Genomic DNA, 22128 nt, shown 5'->3' with positions numbered 1-22128 from the left:
AGACAGGGGCAAAGAGGGAGACAGCGAGAGACAGGGAGGAAAGAGGGAGACAGCGAGAGACAGGGAGGAAAGAGGGAGACAGCGAGAGACAGGGAGGAAAGAGGGAGACAGGGGGAAAGAGGGAGACTGCGAGAGACAGGGGGAAAGAGGGAGACAGCGAGAGACAGGGGTAAAGAGGGAGACAGCGAGAGACAGGGGGAAAGAGGGAGACAGCGAGAGACAGGGAGGAAAGAAGGAGACAGCGAGAGACAGGGAGGAAAGAGGGAGACAGCGAGAGACAGGGAGGAAAGAGGGAGACAGCGAGAGACGGGGGAAAGAGGGAGACGGCGAGAGACAGGGAGGAAAGAGGGAGACAGCGAGAGACAGGGGGAAAGAGGGAGACAGCAAGAGACAGGGTGAAAGAGGGAGACAGCGAGAGACAGGGGGAAAGAGGGAGACAGGGAGAGACAGGGAGGAAAGAGGGAGACAGCGAGAGACAGGGAGGAAAGAGGGAGACAGCGAGAGACAGGGAGGAAAGAGGGAGACTGCGAGAGACAGGGAGGAAAGAGGGAGACTGCGAGAGACAGGGAGGAAAGAGGGAGACTGCGAGAGACAGCAAGAGACAGGGAGGAAAGAGAGAGACAGCAAGAGACAGGGGGAAAGAGGGAGACAGCGAGAGACAGGGAGGAAAGAGAGAGACAGCGAGAGACAGGGAGGAAAGAGGGAGACTGCGAGAGACAGGGGGAAAGAGGGAGACTGCGAGAGACAGGGGCAAAGAGGGAGACAGCGAGAGACAGGGAGGAAAGAGGGAGACAGCGAGAGACATGGAGGAAAGAGGGAGACAGCGAGAGACAGGGAGGAAAGAGGGAGACAGCGAGAGACGGGGGAAAGAGGGAGATGGCGAGAGACAGGGGTAAAGAGGGAGACAGGGGGAAAGAGGGAGACTGCGAGCGACAGGGGGAAAGAGGGAGACAGCAAGAGACAGGGGGAAAGAGGGAGACAGCGAGAGACAGGGAGGAAAGAGGGAGACAGCGAGAGACAGGGAGGAAAGAGGAAGACAGCGAGAGACAGGGGGAAAGAGGGAGACAGCGAGAGACAGGGAGGAAAGAGGGAGACAGCGAGAGACAGGGAGGAAAGAGGGAGACAGCGAGAGACAGGGGGAAAGAGGGAGACAGCGAGAGACAGGGGGAAAGAGGGAGACAGCGAGAGACATGGGGAAAGAGGGAGACAGCGAGAGACAGGGAGGAAAGAGGGAGACAGCGAGAGACAGGGAGGAAAGAGGGAGACAGCGAGAGACAGGGAGGAAAGAGGGAGACTGCGAGAGACAGGGGGAAAGAGGGAGACAGTGAGAGACAGCAAGAGACAGGGAGGAAAGAGAGAGACAGCAAGAGACAGGGGGAAAGAGGGAGACAGCGAGAGACAGGGAGGAAAGAGAGAGACAGCGAGAGACAGGGAGGAAAGAGGGAGACTGCGAGAGACAGGGGGAAAGAGGGAGACAGTGAGAGACAGGGCGGAAAGAGGGAGACAGTGAGAGACAGGGAGGAAAGAGGGAGACAGCGAGAGACAGGGGGAAAGAGGGAGACAGCGAGAGACAGGGGGAAAGAGGGAGACAGCGAGAGACATGGGGAAAGAAGGAGACAGCGAGAGACAGGGAGGAAAGAGGGAGACAGCGAGAGACAGGGAGGAAAGAGGTAGACAGCGAGAGACAGGGAGGAAAGAGGGAGACTGCGAGAGACAGGGGGAAAGAGGGAGACAGTGAGAGACAGCAAGAGACAGGGAGGAAAGAGAGAGACAGCAAGAGACAGGGGGAAAGAGGGAGACAGCGAGAGACAGGGAGGAAAGAGAGAGACAGCGAGAGACAGGGAGGAAAGAGGGAGACTGCGAGAGACAGGGGGAAAGAGGGAGACAGTGAGAGACAGGGCGGAAAGAGGGAGACAGTGAGAGACAGTGCGGAAAGAGGGAGACAGCGAGAGACAGGGGGGAAAGAGGGAGACAGCGAGAGACGGGGGAAAGAGGGAGACGGCGAGAGACAGGGAGGAAAGAGGGAGACAGTGAGAGACAGGGAGGAATTTCAAGAGAGGGAGACAGCGAGAGACAGGGAGGAAAGAGGGAGACAGGGAGAGACAGGGAGGAATTTCAAGAGAGGGAGACAGCGAGAGACAGGGAGGAAAGAGGGAGACAGTGAGAGACAGGGAGGAATTTCAAGAGAGGGAGACAGCGAGAGACAGGGAGGAATTTCAAGAGAGGGAGACAGCGAGAGACAGGGAGGAATTTCAAGAGAGGGAGACAGCGAGAGACAGGGAGGAATTTCAAGAGAGGGAGAGGGCATTCAAGAGACAGCATTGGACTGCACAAGCAGCAAAATACAAAAAACAAACACATGCAAAATTAGACACTTGCAGTATACCTGCATAAACGTGCACTTTCTGCACTTTCACAAACATATAAAACCGCATGAGACACAGACAACTGCATATTACAACAAATTCAAGACAGAAGAAAAGGACAAAGAAAGAGCTCACTAAGAAAAGTGTCAGGTTGGTTTTGGGCCGACAGTGAAGACGCTACGAAGCAGCAGAGTTGCTGACAGAACCAGTGGACATCACATCAGAGAGGTTCACGTTCTTTCTGTCTTTCCCTCTTTTATGTTTCCTAGAGATGACGCTACTGCTGATGAGGCTGACTCTGAAGGAGCATGTCCTTTCGCTGTCTCTCTCTCTTTATTTCTTTCTCTTCCCCATTCTCTACCTATGGCCACACACAGGAAGCCAGGGCGGAATTCCCAAGCGGACATCTTTCACGTTCCACCGGTGATTGGAAACACACCTCAGTAAAACAGGCATGGGACCTAATGTACAGGTGAGGAAGGAAAGACTGCTCCCTCCCTCCGTTAGCTGGAAGGTGACTTGGCTGGAGGGGTGTGTGTGTTGCCCACTACAATGAATACACAAAGACTGCCTCTGTGGCTGGAGTGGACCAGGTGAGCAGATATCATCTAACACACACCTGCAGAGGAGATGACCTGCAGCACCTCCACACCTGCATACTGAGGCCTGGCCAGGGGAGGAAGGGAGAGAGAAAGACATGGCAGAGAAGACGGGAGAGGGGTTGAGGGAATAAAGATGAGGGGGTAGGCAGTCTTCACCTTACCATTCTATGACACTGACTTCCCCTATGCCATTGGAAACCATGGTAATGCCCTTTCAACCCTCCAGCCCGGCCAATCCCTCAACAGCTCCTAATTTCAATTCCACAACTCCACCCACACAGGGACAAAACCATAAGGAGACCAAAATAATTACAAAACAACCATTGTGTGCCATTTGGGCTTTGTGAAATAGCAAAGTTTCCACCCCAATTACTTAGGTGGGGCGATGTTCCCCCACATTCTAACTTCAACAGGACTGAACAGAACATTTTAGATTTCCCAGATGGAAATAGAGAAACTAGAAAAAAAAGAGTGACAAAGAAACCCTCTCTTTCTATCCATCCCTCTCTTTCTATCCACCCCTCTCTTTCTATCCACCCCTCTCTTTCTATCCACCCCTCTCTTTCTATCCACCCCTCTCTTTCTATCCACCCCTCTCTTTCTATCCACCCCTCTCTTTCTATCCACCCCTCTCTTTCTATCCATCTCTCTCTTTCTATCCACCCCTCTCTTTCTATCTATCCATCCCTCTCTTTCCATCCATCTCTCTCTTTCCATCCATCCCTCTCTCTCTTTCTATCTATCCATCCCTCTCTTTCTATCTATGCATCCCTCTCTTTCTATCTATCCATCCCTCTCTTTCTATCTATGCATCCCTCTCTTTCTATCTATGCATCCCTCTCTTTCTATCTATGCATCCCTCTCTTTCTATCTATCTATCTATGCATCCCTCTCTTTCTATCTATCTATCTATGCATCCCTCTCTTTCTATCTATCTATCTATGCATCCCTCTCTCTCTTTCTATCTATCCATCCCTCTCTTTCTATCTATGCATCCCTCTCTTTCTATCTATGCATCCCTCTCTTTCTATCTATGCATCCCTCTCTTTCTATCTATGCATCCCTCTCTTTCTATCTATGCATCCCTCTCTTTCCATCCATCCCTCTCTCTCTTTCTATCTATCCATCCCTCTCTTTCTATCTATGCATCCCTCTCTTTCTATCTATGCATCCCTCTCTTTCTATCTATGCATCCCTCTCTTTCTATCTATCTATCTATGCATCCCTCTCTTTCTATCTATCTATCTATGCATCCCTCTCTTTCTATCTATCTATCTATGCATCCCTCTCTATCTATCTATTTATCCATCCCTCTCTTTCTATCTATCCATCCCTCTCTTTCTATCTATCTATCTATGCATCCCTCTCTTTCTATCTATCTATCTATCCATCCCTCTCTTTCTATCTATCTATCTATCTATCCCTCCCTCTCTTTCTATCTATCCATCCCTCTCTTTCTATCTATCCATCCCTCTCTTTCCATCTATCCATCCCTCTCTTTCTATCTATCCATCCCTCTCTTTCTATCTATCCATCCCTCTCTTTCTATCTATCCATCCCTCTCTTTCCATCTATCCATCCCTCTCTTTCTATCTATCCATCCCTCTCTTTCTATCTATCCATCCCTCTCTTTCTATCTATCCATCCCTCTCTTTCTATCTATCCATCTCTCTCTTTCTATCTATCCATCCCTCTCTTTCTATCTATCCATCCCTCTCTTTCTATCTATCCATCCCTCTTTCTATCAATCTCTCTTTCTATCAATCTCTCTTTCTATCCATCCCTCTCTTTCTATCCATCCCTCTCTTTCTCTCCATCCCTCTCTTTCTCTCCATCCCTCTCTTTCTCTCCATCCCTCTCTTTCTCTCCATCCCTCTCTTTCTCTCCATCCCTCTCTTTCTCTCCATCCCTCTCTTTCTCTCCATCCCTCTCTTTCTCTCCATCCCTCTCTTTCTCTCCATCCCTCTCTTTCTCTCCATCCATCTCTTTCTCTCCATCCATCTCTTTCTCTCCATCCATCTCTCTCTTTCTATCCATCCCTCTCTCTCTTTCTATCCATCCCTCTCTTTCTATCCATCCCTCTCTTTCTACCCATCCCTCTCTTTCTATCAATCTCTCTTTCTATCCATCCCTCTCTTTCTCTCTATCCATCCCTCTCTTTCTATCCATCCCTCTCTTTCTATCCATCCCTCTCTTTCTATCCATCCCTCTCTTTCTATGCATCTCTCTCTTTCTCTCCATCCCTCTCTTTCTCTCCATCCCTCTCTTTCTCTCCATCCCTCTCTTTCTCTCCATCCATCCCTCTCTTTCTCTCCATCTATCCATCTCTCTCTTTCTATCTAACCATCCCTCTCTTTCTATCAATCTCTCTTTCTATCCATCCCTCTCTTTCTATCCATCCCTCTCTTTCTATCCATCCCTCTCTTTCTCTCCATCCATCTCTCTCTTTCTATCCATCCCTCTCTTTCTATCTATCCCTCTCTTTCTATCCATCTCTCTCTTTCTCTCCATCCCTCTCTTTCTCTCCATCCCTCTCTTTCTCTCCATCCCTCTCTTTCTCTCCATCCCTCTCTTTCTCTCCATCCCTCTCTTTCTCTCCATCCCTCTCTTTCTCTCCATCCCTCTCTTTCTCTCCATCTCTCTCTTTCTATCCATCTCTCTCTTTCTATCTATCTATCTATCTATCCATCTCTCTCTTTCTATCTATCCATCCATCTCTCTCTTTCTATCTATCCATCTCTCTCTTTCTATCCACCCCTCTCTTTCTATCCACCCCTCTCTTTCTATCCACCCCTCTCTTTCTATCCACCCCTCTCTTTCTATCCACCCCTCTCTTTCTATCCACCCCTCTCTTTCTATCCACCCCTCTCTTTCTATCCACCCATCTCTTTCTATCCACCCATCTCTTTCTATCCACCTCTCTCTTTCTATCCATCCATCTCTCTCTTTCTATCTATCCATCTCTCTCTTTCTATCTATCCATCTCTCTCTTTCTATCTATCCATCTCTCTCTTTCTATCTATCCATCTCTCTCTTTCTATCTATCCATCTCTCTCTTTCTATCCACCCCTCTCTTTCTATCCACCCCTCTCTTTCTATCCACCCCTCTCTTTCTATCCACCCCTCTCTTTCTATCCACCCCTCTCTTTCTATCCACCCCTCTCTTTCTATCCACCCCTCTCTTTCTATCCACCCCTCTCTTTCTATCCACCCCTCTCTTTCTATCCACCCCTCTCTTTCTATCAATCTCTCTCTTTCTATCCACCTCTCTCTTTCTATCCATCTCTCTTTCTATCCATCTCTCTCTCTCTCGCTTCGTCTCCTCGTCGTGAGTGCTTTCTATCTATCCATCTCTCTCTTTCTATCTATCCATCTCTCTCTTTCTATCCACCCCTCTCTTTCTATCCACCCCTCTCTTTCTATCCACCCCTCTCTTTCTATCCACCCCTCTCTTTCTATCCACCCCTCTCTTTCTATCCACCCCTCTCTTTCTATCCACCCCTCTCTTTCTATCCACCCCTCTCTTTCTATCCACCTCTCTCTTTCTATCCACCCCTCTCTTTCTATCCACCCCTCTCTTTCTATCCACCCCTCTCTTTCTATCCATCTCTCTCTTTCTATCCATCTCTCTCTTTCTATCCACCTCTCTCTTTCTATCCACCCCTCTCTTTCTATCCACCCCTCTCTTTCTATCCACCCCTCTCTTTCTATCCATCTCTCTCTTTCTATCCACCCCTCTCTTTCTATCCACCCCTCTCTTTCTATCCACCCCTCTCTTTCTATCCACCTCTCTCTTTCTATCCACCCCTCTCTTTCTATCCATCTCTCTCTTTCTATCCATCTCTCTCTTTCTATCCATCTCTCTCTCTCTTCGTCTCCTCGTCGTGAGTGCTTTCTCATTTTCCATCCCCTATTCATTTTTAAGGAGGGAGTGTGTTGCATTGCGGAAGCGGTGGCGTGCATTAGAGTTACTCTGCTCTGCTAGCTAGGTGTAAAAAATACCATTACAGCAGCCAGCTGTGGGGCCGTCCGGATCGATCCATTATGGAGCTGAGAGGGCCGGTTGGGTCCTACTTTAACACCCTGCCCAGTGGATTATCCCACACCGCAATGGAGACACTGTCAAAGAGAGTTAGTGTCAGGGAGACGAGGGGGAGATGGGAGGGTGGGAGGGGGGTAGAGAGAGGGGAGGCTGGTAGAGTGTGTGAGGCATATGCTGGGGAGAGAGAGGGAGGGATGAAGTGATAGGAATGGAGGGAAAGAGAGAAGGAGAAAGTGAGTTTTGTCACCAAACTTTGCTGGGTGTCTAGTCGACTTGTCAGTGTTAACCATGATGACAAGGACTTCTCCCCTGGAGAGACATAAGGGATGGAGAGACAATGTTCCTGGGCTGTCTATACCCAGAGAAACACATCCATCCACGCTGGTGTCCCCACAACAGCCCAGTGCCTTACATGGAGGGTAAAGGCTGGCACTCTGCAGCTTGAGGTCATGTCTATTTAGGGATGGCATTGTCTCCAAACTGACATGTCGTCCCCAAAGTGACACTACACCCCCTGCCATGCAGGCTTAGGGTGTGTGGGTATATTGGCATCTGTGTGTGTCTGTGTGGGAGGGACACACGATCACACACAGACACCCCTTCTACATATACACATAGACATATCCATGGATACATGACAGTTAAGAGAGACACTTACAGGGGTCTGAGGTGTCCTAGCAGATGTAACCTCATACCCCACTCACACACCCTATATATAGTATGCAGGTTGAACAGGGAACACACAGCATATGTAACCTCATACCCCACTCACACCCCCTATATATAGTGTGCAGGTTGAACAGGGAACACACAGCATATGTAACCTCATACCCCACTCACACACCCTATATATAGTGTGCAGGTTGAACAGGGAACACACAGCATATGTAACCTCATACCCCACTCACACACCCTATATATAGTGTGCAGGTTGAACAGGGAACACACAGCATATGTAACCTCATACCCCACTCACACACCCTATATATAGTGTGCAGGTTGAACAGGGAACACACAGCAGATGCCCGACACATTGGTGTTTTTAAAGTTGCTCTAACAGCAGCTGTTCAGTATCCACTGCCCCCTGGCATTACACACACACAGCCAGGGCCGCACACACACACGCACACGCACACACACACACACACACACACACACACACACACACACACACACACACACACACACACACATACATATCACACACACACAAATATCACACACACAGGAAAACATATGGCGTACACTGGCACAGAACTTCAAACAATCCTAGTGAGGTCAGCACAGTGCCCCCCCCCCCACACACACACACACACACTCTCTCTCTCCTGCTAAAAAAAACACAACAACACACGAATCAATGTCCAATGTCATACACACACTCGTCCAGCTTCCATTTCCATCCATTTCATGCACCCACACGATAAATCCTTACATGTGGTCAAACCCCCCCCCCCCCCCCCATCTCCCTCAAGTCTTAAAAAAGACCACACACACACAATAAATCTAGGCAGCTACCAAAACCCATTTACTGTCATCTCCCCAGGAAGGAAAGGAAGAAAGAAAAGGACAGAGGGAGAGATAGCGGCAGGGATAGAAAGGTCTCTCTCGCTCTCTCTCTCCCTCCCCCTTTTCCCTCTCGCTCGCTCTCCGTCTATAACCCTCTCTCTCCAACCCTCCCCATCTGTGTCTCTAACCCTCCCTCTCTCTCGCTCTAACCCTCCCTCTCTCTCTCTCTAACCCTCTCTCTCTCTCTCTCTAACCCTCCCTCTCTCTCGCTCTAACCCTCCCTCTCTCTCGCTCTAACCCTCCCTCTCTCTCGCTCTAACCCTCCCTCTCTCTCGCTCTAACCCTCCCTCTCTCTCGCTCTAACCCTCCCTCTCTCTCGCTCTAACCCTCCCTCTCTCTCGCTCTAACCCTCCCTCTCTCTCGCTCTAACCCTCCCTCTCTCTCGCTCTAACCCTCCCTCTCTCTCGCTCTAACCCTCCCTCTCTCTCGCTCTAACCCTCTCTCTCTCGCTCTAACCTTCTCTCTCTCGCTCTAACCTTCTCTCTCTCTCTCTAACCCTCCCTCTCTCTCTAACCCTCCCTCTCTCTCTAACCCTCCCTCTCTCTCTAACCCTCCCTCTCTCTCTCTCTAACCCTCTCTCTCTCTCTAACCCTCTCTCTCTCTCTAACCCTCTCTCTCTCTCTAACCCTCTCTCTCTCTCTAACCCTCTCTCTCTCTCTAACCCTCTCTCTCTCTCTAACCCTCTCTCTCTCTCTAACCCTCTCTCTCTCTCTAACCCTCCCTCTCTCTCTATCCCTCCCTCTCTCTCTAACCCTCCCTCTCTCTCTAACCCTCCCTCTCTCTCTAACCCTCTCTCTCTCTCTAACCCTCTCTCTCTCTCTAACCCTCTCTCTCTCTCTAACCCTCTCTAACCCTCTCCCTCTCTCTCTAACCCTCCCTCTCTCTCTAACCCTCCCTCTCTCTCTAACCCTCCCTCTCTCTCTAACCCTCCCTCTCTCTCTAACCCTCCCTCTCTCTCTAACCCTCCCTCTCTCTCTAACCCTCCCTCTCTCTCTAACCCTCCCTCTCTCTCTAACCCTCCCTCTCTCTCTCTCTCTAACCCTCCCTCTCTCTCTAACCCTCCCTCTCTCTCTAACCCTCCCTCTCTCTCTAAACCTCCTCTCTCTCTAAACCTCCCTCTCTCTCTAAACCTCCCTCTCTCTCTAAACCTCCCTCTCTCTCTAAACCTCCCTCTCTCTCTAACCCTCCCTCTCTCTCTCTCTAACCCTCCCTCTCTCTCTCTCTAACCCTCCCTCTCTCTCTAACCCTCCCTCTCTCTCTCTAACCCTCCCTCCCTCTCTCTCTCTCTCTCTAACCCTCCCTCTCTCTCTCACTCTCCCTCTCTCTCCAACCCTCCCTCTCTCTCTAACCCTCCCTCTCTCTCTAACCCTCCCTCTCTCTCTAACCCTCCCTCTCTCTCTAACCCTCCCTCTCTCTCTAACCCTCCCTCTCTCTCTCTCTCTCTAAACCTCCCTCTCTCTCTAACCCTCCCACTCTCTCTCTCTCTCTAAACCTCCCCCTCTCTCTAACCCTCCCTCTCTCTCTAACTCTCCCTCTCTCTCTAACCCTCCCTCTCTCTCTCTCTCTCTAACCCTCCCTTACTCTCTCTCTCTCTCTCTCTCCAACCCTCCCTCTCTCTCTAACCCTCCCTCTCTCTCTCTAACCCTCCCTCTCTCTCTCTAACCCTCCCTCTCTCTCTCTAACCCTCCCTCTCTCTCTAACCCTCCCTCTCTCTCTAACCCTCCCTCTCTCTCTAACCCTCCCTCCCTCTCTCTAACCCTCCCTCTCTCTCTAACCCTCCCTCTCTCTCTAACACTCCCTCTCTCTAACCCTCCCTCTCTCTAACCCTCCCTCTCTCTCTCTCTAACCCTCCCTCTCTCTAACCCTCCCTCTCTCTCTAACCCTCCCTCTCTCTCTAACCCTCCCTCTCTCTCTAACCCTCCCTCTCTCTCTAACCCTCCCTCTCTCTCTAACCCTCCCTCTCTCTCTAACCCTCCCTCTCTCTCTAACCCTCCCTCTCTCTCTAACCCTCCCTCTCTCTCTAACCCTCCCTCTCTCTCTAACCCTCCCTCTCTCTCTAACCCTCCCTCTCTCTCTCTCTAACCCTCCCTCTCTCTCTCTCTAACCCTCCCTCTCTCTCTCTCTAACCCTCCCTTACTCTCTCTCTCTAACCCTCCCTTACTCTCTCTCTCTCTCTCCAACCCTCCCTCTCTCTCTAACCCTCCCTCTCTCTCTAACCCTCTCTCTCTCTCTCTCTCTCTAACCCTCTCTCTCTCTCTAACCCTCCCTCTCTCTCTCTAACCCTCCCTCTCTCTCTCTAACCCTCCCTCTCTCTCTCTAACCCTCCCTCTCTCTCCCTAAACCTCCCTCTCTCTCTCTAAACCTCCCTCTCTCTCTCTAAACCTCCCTCTCTCTCTAACCCTCCCTCCCTCTCTCTATAACCCTCCCTCCCTCTCTCTAACCCTCCCTCTCTCTCTAACCCTACCTCTCTCTCTAACCCTCCCTCTCTCTCTAACCCTCCCTCTCTCTCTCTCTCTCCAACCCTCCCTCTCTCTCTAACCCTCCCTCTCTCTCTCTCTAACCCTCCCTCTAACCCTCCCTCTCTCTCTCTCTAACCCTCCCTCTCTCTCTCTCTAACCCTCCCTCTCTCTCTCTCTAACCCTCCCTCTCTCTCTCTCTAACCCTCCCTCTCTCTCTCTCTCTAACCCTCCCTCTCTCTCTCTCTCTAACCCTCCCTCTCTCTCTAACCCTCCCTCTCTCTCTAACCCTCCCTCTCTCTCTAACCCTCCCTCTCTCTCTAACCCTCCCTCTCTCTCTAACCCTCCCTCTCTCTCTAACCCTCCCTCTCTCTCTAACCCTCCCTCTCTCTCTAACCCTCCCTCTCTCAGTCAGACAAAGCGGTGCGGTTATAAGAATGGTATCATTCACTGGCTGATTACAGGGGTGTGATGACAAAACAGATGTCTCTGTTAGAACTGTGACCCCAGGCGGTGCCACCTCAACTTATTGTCCTGGCAACCCCCAGGTCGCCGGAAGAAGTGAAAGCTTTAGAGAGCAGAGGGGACAAGGACCCCATTGATGGGAGGAGAGAAAGAATGGGGATGGGGAAAAGGAAGGGTAGATGGGGGGGTGAGGTCACGGGTAATGAAAGAAAGATATTCCCCCCAATTTCCTTAAAGGAAGAGATCATGTGGCATAATGGTAGAGTTGTGAATGTGACCACTATCTCTCCACACACAGGAGGCCTTTATGGCTGCTCAGGTAATTGTGGGGTGTAGGGTTAAGGATCAGTTACTCTGTGTGTGTGTGTGTGTGTGTGTGTGTGTGTGTGTGTGTGTGTGTGTGTGTGTGTGTGTGTGTGTGTGTGTGTGTGTGTGTGTGTGTGTGTGTGTGTGTGTGTGTGTGTGTGTGTGTGTGTGTGTGTGTGTGTGTGTGTGTGTGTGTGTGTGTGTGTGGAGGGGGGGAGGGGGGGGGGGGGTTGCGCAGGTGCCTGTCTACCTTCCTAGGACCGTTCAGCTATGAAGGGACTCACCCATCCTTCCTTCAATTTCTCCATCCCTCCATTCATTTTATCCCTCCACCTCTTACTACAACAGCTGGGGAGACCCCCAGCCCTGGATGCTACATGACTGAGGGGCTGCAACACACACCTCCCTCTCTCAGTGTGTGGGATGAGTGGTATCAGTGAGAGGGGCAGCAGTAGCGTCAGCTGTGATAATGTGTCAGGAAGTGTCTTGGACATTCTCATCTCTCTAATGGCTGTTAACTGCTGATCCAACACTGATTAGACCAGAAAGACCGTCTCCTTTTAATGGACTAAACACACACACTTTTTAATGCTAAACGGCAGTAGTGTTCAATAAATGTCTTTGGTGCCGTATATCTCTCCTGCTCCTCCTATCAAGAGGACACACAAACTCCCCCCACCCCACACACACCTGTGATAACTAACTCATAACATGTCTGCATCTTCTCTCTACCTCCGTGCTCTGCTCTGTCGTAAGCAGCAACACTAGTTAGATCCCAGGCTCCCGATAAAAGACACAAGCGAGGGGGGGGGGGGGGGGGGGGGGGGGGGCTAAAGAAAGTGTTTTTCTCCAGAACAAGGAGCAGGGTGTTTTCTTCAGTGAGTCATAACAAAACAACTACCTATCCAGACTGTAGGGACACTGTGATCCCTGTCAGAGACTTATCAGCACAGAGAAGATGAACAGCCTTTATGTCTCTTTGTTTGTGTCCTCTAGCATTGTTTCTTTGGTTCCGCCGTACCACAGAATGATCCTGTCTACCAGGACACTCACCTAGTCTACGACAGTGGAGCACACAAGTTCGCGCGCACGCGCACACACACACACACACACACACACACACACACACACACACACACACACACACACACACACACACACACACACTCTCTCTCTCTCTCTTGGGGAGCAGATAGACAGTATTGATAATGGCGGCTGCAGGTCCCATTGATTTTGTTTAGTGAGGAAAATCTAGACATTGGCTGTAGAGCTTCTACATCCCTCTTCCCTGCCCATAAATAAATATATGTATGTATGTATGTATGTATGTATGTATGTATGTATGTATGTATGTATGTATGTATGTATGTATGTATGTGTGTATGTGTGTGTCCCAATCCTAAGCCCCTGGGGAATGTCTTAGTAGAGTGTGTAGTGTAGGATACAGCATATACACAGAGATAACATCCTAGACACTGGGGAGACTGTCTATGAGTCCCAATGACTGGAAGAGTCTCTACAGTGGAACTTACTGTATGACTGATGTTACTGCCACTAAGCACTTATACAATCACAAGTTGCTGGGACTTTGGCTACATTAGCTGCAAAAAACGTGCACACACACAAACTGCACTAATCCATGCTAAAACACACACACACACACACACACACACACGTGCCCTTTTGAAGGAAAGACAAAAGCGATGTGTGTCTGATAAGAAGAGGCGCCACACCGGTGGCAGGCTAGAGACTGATAACCATCACTACCCTCCTCCTCCCTTCCTCATCTCTCTTCTCCTTCTACCTCCTCTCGTCTCTTCTCCTCTCCTCCTTCAGTCCTCCAGACAACAAGGAGAGAGGGAGGGGAAGCATTCCTGGTTCAAACCAGGTAAGAATGTACTTTGTAGATGATTTGGGGTTTTGGTGAAAGGGAGTGAGATACCTGGTCAAAACATGGTTCAAGCGAAGATACAGTGTTAATAAAACAAACAGGGCTAGGTTACTGTACCTTCTACACATACAACCATAATAAACACACAGCAGAAATACCAAGACATCATACTAGTCACATTGATCCTAACGGTGGCTTCACAATGACATAAAAAAAACTAGCACTAAATCCAATTGAGATTCTCACAAGATCAGTACAACGGAAATAACCCCTAGAGAACAACACTGTACGTGCCGGCTTTCATCTCAACATGATTGGATTAAACCCTAACATCCTAACAGGATGAAGAAAAGGACAAACGTAAAAAGAGACCATCTTTAAAGCAGATCAATCTAATCTAATACACAGATCAGGCCAATCAAAACGCAGGGTTATGATTATGTCATCACTAGGACTATCTCCGGCTTGGATACTGTGAAGAGTCAGAGTAGATTATCATGTGTCGTTATGTGGTTTAACGTGGTTCTGTGTGTTTGAAGAGGAAAACAAAGGCTGGGGTGTACGCTAGGCCCACAGTCATAATGTTACCATCATTATGAATAAGATACAGTTGACACAGGTCACGGGTCTTGCATTTACGTGTGTGTGTGTATACAGACATTCTTCTGTACTGAACAAGGTGAAGACACCTGTACACAGTCTCATACCACAAATATACATATATCAAGACAGACAGATGGAATAGTATAGTATAAAGTAGCATGGTTCCTACCCGATCCTATATCAATGACCGTCCCCTGTCCCCTCCGTTCAGCCACCAGCCGAGAGGAACCAGGCATGCTGACCGGCTCAGAACGCACGGGCTGGATCCTACACACACAGAAATGTACAGCTACTTATGTGTGTGTTTATTTAACTGCTGTTATGCTACATTTATAGATATAATATATATATATATATATATCATAGAATAATTTAGATTAAATCTTATTTTTGCAAGAGAAGACCTGTTCAAAATAGCAGAAGTCACATACAACTATGGCAGCATGATTGTCCACCTACCTGAGACTGTGAAGGTCCAGGTCATCAGTGTGGAAGTCTAACAGAGGCTGTTGAATGTCGCTGGGGCCCTGGGACTGCAGCACGGAGGAGGACGAGGAGATGACCGTAGTCTGACCAGATGGGTGGATGGTCTTAAACTGGAACTGAGGACCCATCCACAGCCGACGGTGAGGCCCTGTGTGGGTCACTATCTCCACCTGGTAGGGGCCAGACAATACCATTAGCATGCTAGCAACATAAAACCACTGGAATAGTGCACTTACCTTAGTCTTATTTCACTTAGGTTAAACGGAAATACTGCTACTGTGTTTGTGTACAAACTGCTGAAAACCAGTTTCCCATTTGGTACAAATAAAATAACTACTACAGCGTCACTGTCCACATTCGTTCAGGATGTAAACCTGTCAGACTAAAGCCTGTTGTCCACAGAGCCAAGACGCTGTAGTCACAATGAGCTGGCGGGTGTGTGCGTTAGGGGAAGAGGAAATGAGGGACACAGATTTCCGTGGCAACGGGATTAGAGGACGAGCGTCAGAGCCAAATTAGGGTCATCCTTTCTGAGAAATGCCACCGTGGCCGTTAAGGCTCAGGAACAGCTGTCCGCAGTGTCTTTCCCCTGAGAGATGGCATGGTGGGCCTTAACATGACAGAGTGGCAGACTCCAGAGATGTTTGTCAGTAATGTTACACTAGATGGATGCGGGAGATGAGGAGAGGACACAACAATTGTAACTAGCTTTCACCTTCTCTTTCTACTCCCAATTTCTTATTCCCTCTCCCTTCTGCCCCATTCCCTCTCGCCCTCTGCCCTCATTCCCTCTCGCCCTCATTCCCTCTCCCTTCTGCCCTCATTCCCTCATTCCCTCTCCCTTCTGCCCCATTCCCTCTCGCCCTCTGCCCCATTCCCTCTCGCCCTCTGCCCTCATTCCCTCTCCATCATTCCCTCATTCCCTCTCGCCTTCTGCCCTCATTCCCTCTCGCCCTCTGCCCCATTCCCTCTCGCCCTCTGCCCTCATTCCCTCTCCATCATTCCCTCATTCCCTCTCGCCTTCTGCCCTCATTCCCTCTCGCCCTCTGCCCTCATTCCCTCTCGCCCTCTGCCCTCATTCCCTCTCCATCATTCCCTCTCCCTTCTGCCCCATTCCCTCTCCCCCTCTGTCATCTCCCTCATTCCCTCTCCTCTATCTGCCGTCTCCAACTTTCTTTCTCGCTAAGAGCTCCTCTCAATCCTTCAGTTTTCTCTTTATTTAACACAGACTCTCCTTCTTCCACACTCTGTCCCCCTCTCTCTCATGTCTATTTGGCAGTGAAAGAGCCAAGACAGGGGTGACAGCTTAGGGTCTCGTAATACGCCCATGGTGTGTGTGTGTGTGACACGTGGCCTGGCACAGCTGTGTAAATTAGGCCACAGAGAGGGGGAGGGAGGAGGATTTCAGTGTGTGTGTGTACTCGCCAGTTAACACCATCAGTGTCGCCCAGCCCCAGAGATAAACAGATGCCATGGTTCTCATCAGTGTCGGGGCGCAGGGCCAGATGTTGCCCTCTCCTCTCCCCTCCTGTCTATCTGTCTGTCATGCCCAGCTCTCCTTGTCTCTGCCCTCCTGTCTATCTGTCTGTCATGCCCAGCTCTCCTTGTCTCTGCCCTCCTGTCTATCTGTCTGTCATGCCCAGCTCTCCTTGTCTCTGCCCTCCTGTCTATCTGTATGTCATGCCCAGCTCTCCTTGTCTCTGCCCTCCTGTCTATCTGTCTGTCATGCCCAGCTCTCCTTGTCTCTGCCCTCCTGTCTATCTGTCTGTCATGCCCAGCTCTCCTTGTCTCTGCCCTCCTGTCTATCTGTCTGTCATGCCCAGCTCTCCTTGTCTCTCCCCTCCTGTCTATCTGTCTGTCATGCCCAGCTCTCCTTGTCTCTGCCCTCCTGTCTATCTGTCTGTCATGCCCAGCTCTCCTTGTCTCTGCCCTCCTGTCTATCTGTCTGTCATGCCCAGCTCTGTCTGTCATGCCCTCCTGTCTATCTGTCTGTCATGCCCAGCTCTCCTTGTCTCTGCCCTCCTGTCTATCTGTCTGTCATGCCCAGCTCTCCCTGTCTCTGCCCTCCTGTCTATCTGTCTGTCATGCCCAGCTCTGTCTGTCATGCCCTCCTGTCTATCTGTCTGTCATGCCCAGCTCTCCTTGTCTCTGCCCTCCTGTCTATCTGTCTGTCATGCCCAGCTCTCCTTGTCTCTGCCCTCCTGTGTATCTGTCTGTCATGCCCAGCTCTCCTTGTCTCTGCCCTCCTGTGTATCTGTCTGTCATGCCCAGCTCTCCTTGTCTCTGCCCTCCTGTGTATCTGTCTGTCATGCCCAGCTCTCCTTGTCTCTGCCCTCCTGTGTATCTGTCTGTCATGCCCAGCTCTCCTTGTCTCTGCCCTCCTGTGTATCTGTCTGTCATGCCCAGCTCTCCTTGTCTCTGCCCTCCTGTCTATCTGTCTGTCATGCCCAGCTCTCCTTGTCTCTGCCCTCCTGTCTATCTGTCTGTCATGCCCAGCTCTCCTTGTCTCTCCCCTCCTGTCTATCTGTCTGTCATGCCCAGCTCTCCTTGTCTCTGCCCTCCTGTCTATCTGTCTGTCATGCCCAGCTCTCCTTGTCTCTGCCCTCCTGTCTATCTGTCTGTCATGCCCAGCTCTGTCTGTCATGCCCTCCTGTCTATCTGTCTGTCATGCCCAGCTCTCCTTGTCTCTGCCCTCCTGTCTATCTGTCTGTCATGCCCAGCTTTCCTTGTCTCTGCCCTCCTGTCTATCTGTCTGTCATGCCCAGCTCTCCTTGTCTCTCCCCTCCTGTCTATCTGTCTGTCATGCCCAGCTCTCCTTGTCTCTGCCCTCCTGTGTATCTGTCTGTCATGCCCAGCTCTCCTTGTCTCTGCCCTCCTGTCTATCTGTCTGTCATGCCCAGCTCTCCTTGTCTCTGCCCTCCTGTCTATCTGTCTGTCATGCCCAGCTCTCCATGTCTCGGCCCTCCTGTCGGTCTGTCGCACCCTGTCCTGACAACACGAGTTATAACAGAGTTGTGTAGAGCACACAGAACCACCAATGGACTGTTGATATAACAGCTCAGGGACGTCTGAAATGAAGTCACTGTATAGCACAGGAGGTGGAGGAGGGAGAGAATTATAGTCCAGTCTCCAGAGGCCTGGTCGCTACTGCATTAACCCAATAGAATGTGTCATGACCGTCAGAGCCAGACCTGATGACTTGATGGAGGGGTATTGAAACCAGGAGGATAAGGGGGAATTTGTGGGGTTGATTCAGGCATTGTTGTCATCTGATGGACCTGAGACCACTTACACTATTATGCACAAACTGTGTCCCAAATGGCCCCCTACTCCCTAAATAGTGCACTACTTCTGACCAGACCTCTATGGGCCCTGGTCAAAAGTAGTGCACTATAAAGGGAACAGGGGGCCATTTGGGACACAAGTAATGTCTCCTAAGTCACACTACATACAGCGCCCAGACGGACGGCACACACCAAAGGTCACAATGTGGAGTTGCATTAGAAACCTGCAGATACATCTGATTCTGAACACTGCTGATAATCTAATGAAGGGATCTGATTTAATGACATCCACAAGACAGCGCTGCTCTAACTCAATCTAGCCATTATCATCATACTATACATGTTTCACTATTTATCCTCTAGACTATTGTACAGAACAGAAAGAAACTGACAGCATGACCTTAGAGGGCTTGTGTCTAGAATGGATCAAGACCATTCTTGTCTTCCAGTGCCATTTCAGATTTGAATTTGAAAGGTGACGAGGTAAGTGTGTTGGGATAAACTGGAGGAACAAGTGAGATGCCATGTTGAGGAGCCTCATCCAATGATTTACAGGAGCTATTAAGTGTCAGAATTAGTGTCATTGAAAATATACCGTGCTGTTTCCTGAGGATAGCACTGCGACAACCAACAAAGTCTTGTGGTAACTTTGTTGAGTGCAATAAGTCAGAACCTTGGCTTAACAAGTTTGTCTGACAGACAACCCCATAACACCGGTGTCCCCATAACGCCATGTCCCCCATCACTGCTTGGCAGTTTGAAGCTGTACCTTACCAAAACAGCACAACTCCCCCTAGTGGCCTGGCTGCCAACCTCCGTTTACAAAGATTTCACCTGGCTAATAATAGCACAGAGCAAGCGTAAATCCAGCCAAGCGTCAGTAGTTTTGGTGCAGGAGATGGTAGATAGACGGTAGTTGGTTTGGCTCCCGGCAACACTATCAGTAGCTACTAACCACAAGGAAACCACAGACTAAGTGGGATACATTTACCCTAATCCATTATATATGGCCAGAAATTATTGATGGTGGAAATGTGATGGTTACCTGCAGAGATCAGGCTTCAGACATGAGGGAGTGAAGGGTTAACCAAGCTGAAGAGAGTGCGGTCATATCATCATACAACTTATCTATCTGTAACGCTACATATCCCAACCATATATCCCTCCAAACCACATCTCACGGCAGTACTCAGTGCCAAAAAGGCCACTATTTGGTATTAGATTAAAATGTAACCTTATTTCAATAGTGGCATCATGCACTGCTGGACAAAGACAAAGAGTCCAACAGTCAAGAGCCACTTAGTCCAAAATCCACCTATTAGCTCCTGGGTCGTTTCAACAATTGAGTGCCTTTTGAGTAGTGTAACTTGGTGAAAAGAAAACACATTTTATTTCAACAAAATTGTAACATTCTGTCATGAAGACCAACTTAATAAAAAAACAACAGGTTAAATGTAAAAAATGGTGTGCCTATTAAGTGCCAAATAAAGTAACAGGGTTGACTGTAAGAAGATTGAAGATTGCTCTGAATCTGCCAGAAATCCTTTCGTGACAGGGGGAATGGACGGTTTTCTAGCCTGTCTATATGTGGGTAACAGGTTGAACGTGTTCCACACACTCAGATTTACACCAGAAAACAGAAAATTGCCCAAAATAGTAAAACAAGCTGACCTGCTTTTACACTATGATTTGACTATTATTAGCTGTTCAATGTTTCTTTAGAAAAACATATTCAAAAAGGATTATTTGCACCATATTAAAAATGAGAGTTCAGTTCACATATCGTTTTATACCTTCAAATGAATCACTAATCACATTAAATAAATAATAATGTTAAGAAATTACTTTGTCAAAGCAAAAAAATAACTAGGGCTTTACAATGGTGAAAACCTAAAGAAATGTTGGGGTTAAGTGGGTTAAAATCTTCCTAAAAGTCTCAGAATGTGAAAATGCGAATTTTTACACTTTAGCAAGTCTTCATTCATATAGAAAAATCGGATTTCTAGGATTTTCCAAGTGGTCTACAATATGTTAAAGGGAACTTAATTTAATATGACAGGCTTTTAAATGCAATATTTGTGCACAATTTCTACTTAAAATATCAAAGGGCTCCCCCTACCAGCTATTGGTAAGGAGAAGTCCTTTAGGAGAGAAAATAATGAGTTTGCTGGGCAATAGGCTCTTGAAGGGGTGACTGTCCCTCTCTAGCCACCATAAGACATGTGAAGTGCAGATAATGCAAATGCTTTGATATTGCTATAGATTGGAATGATTCCTCAATCCATTCCTGGTGGACTAATAAACCTGCTCTACCAGTAACTAAGCATCAACCCTTTAGATTACCTGAATCAGGCGTGTTAGTGCTGGTGTGTTTCATGATGTTGACTCAATTATCACTCAAAAAGGTGCCAGCTGGGCAGTGCCAGTCTCACCTGTGAGAGCCACTCCTCGTCCTCCTGTCCGCTGTGGTCCGACGTCAGGCTGTCGTAAGACTCGTGGCGCGTGATAGGGCCAGGGCTTCCAGGGGGCACCACTGTGGACATAGAGACAGGGAGATAGTGTTTGTTAGAGCTGGCGAGCGAGAGAGGGAGCGGGCGAGAGAGAGAGGGCGAGAGAGAGAGAGACAGACAGACAGACAGGGAGGGAGAGACAGACAGACAGACAGACAGACAGACAGACAGAGACAGACAGACAGACACAGGGAGGGAGAGAGAGACAGACAGACAGACAGACAGACAGGGAGGGAGAGAGAGACAGACAGGGAGGGAGAGAGAGACAGACAGACAGACAGACAGAGAGCGTGAGTTTTTCCTGTTGTCTAGTGTCTCTGACACTCAGTTAAGTCGAGAGAGGGGGGAGGAAAGAGAGCAAAAGGGCATTTGGGCATATGTGTGCCTGAGTGTGTGAAGGAGCATGTGTACGTGTAAGTGAAAGAGAACATGTGTGTGAGTGAGCGTGCGTGAGGCCCGTCAGCGGCACAGAGAGAGAGGCACACAGACAGATGGCGTAGTTGGAGGCTTGAATAAGCAGGCATGGAGAATGAAGCTTAAAGTGTAGAATCAGTCTTTTCTCATGGCACCTCAGGGCCTAGCGCCCCCCACCCCGTGTCAGTCTGTGGTGAATTTGTTTAATGTGGGAATGACTAATAAAGTTGTCAAGTTCTCATCTGGAGTGCACAAGGCGCTGCTGTCTCTTTTGACCCCTCTCGCCTTTTCTCTCCCTCGCTCTCTCGCTTTTTCTCTGTCTCTCTCGTGCGTAGAGTAGGTGTTGGGAGGCTTCTTAAGGAGGTGTGCTGGTCGGTTTGACACCACACACAGCAGTGCTGTAACAAATACCTCGACTGACACTCTTCCACTGTGGAGAGGCTGCCCTCGTTTTCCTAAAAGCTTGCACAACACTGCTCTCTCCTGCTCTGGACACACGGGTGTGGTGAAGGTGTGTGTGGTTCCTAGCCAGATCCTTTGATACCTTAGTTTGCTCTCTAATGGCAGAAGAACAAAGCCTGCTTGTGTTACTTATTAAACAAAATCATTACTACCCTTCCTTCCTGTATCCCTCTCTCGCTCCCACCCACTCTACTCTTGCTCTATGACCCCTTGGGGGCAATAGCTGTTCCCTAATTAATTATTGATGCTTTGGAGCAGTTGTTGGCTGGCTGGATCGGGTTACGGCGACAGGGGGGGGGTTCCATTGGCCTGAGAGAGCCGGACAGGCTCCTGAGTGGGGAGGCAGTGGTCAACCCCAAGGGTCAAGCACAGTCGTAGGTAGGTAGGTAGGGTGTGTGTGTGTTAGGGAATGCAGGTATAGAGAGACAGACTGAGCCAACCAAACATTTACAGACATATCTACCTGAGTGGCTGGATTGATATATAGATAGATCGACAGAGAGCCATTGGGTCTGCTGTTTTTACTGTCATTAGGGACTCTTAACCCTTTACACTCATGGTAATTAGCCTATATGGATAGGGATAAATTGAAATGTTTCTTACAGAATAAATATGAAATGCAAAAGCATGGTAGCAATTGAAAGGTAAGAGTTTGGTAATTATGGGAACATT

At 49.1% G+C, this 22128-nt stretch overlaps 1 protein-coding gene across 7 annotated transcripts in view; it reads right to left on the bottom strand.

Moving 5' to 3' along the window:
* The window catches only part of LOC129822563 (BCAS3 microtubule associated cell migration factor-like), a 347331-nt gene that overhangs the window by 189763 nt on the left and 135440 nt on the right, over nucleotides 1–22128 (bottom strand). For all 7 annotated transcript variants that reach the window (XR_008754493.1, XM_055880891.1, XM_055880894.1 and 4 more), the window contains 3 exons: nucleotides 20503–20603; nucleotides 14760–14956; nucleotides 14470–14567 (listed from right to left, as the gene is read on the bottom strand). Coding sequence is in view for 6 of the 7 variants with exons in the window: in XM_055880891.1 (XP_055736866.1) it covers nucleotides 14470–14567; nucleotides 14760–14956; nucleotides 20503–20603 (396 nt within the window). In the remaining variant the exon portion in view is untranslated. The remainder of the gene's footprint in view (nucleotides 1–14469; nucleotides 14568–14759; nucleotides 14957–20502; nucleotides 20604–22128) is intronic.

The sequence above is a fragment of the Salvelinus fontinalis genome, chromosome 24, assembly GCF_029448725.1.
Source record: "Salvelinus fontinalis isolate EN_2023a chromosome 24, ASM2944872v1, whole genome shotgun sequence".
NCBI lineage: Eukaryota > Metazoa > Chordata > Actinopteri > Salmoniformes > Salmonidae > Salvelinus > Salvelinus fontinalis.
This window is presented reverse-complemented; position numbering and strand designations above follow the sequence as displayed.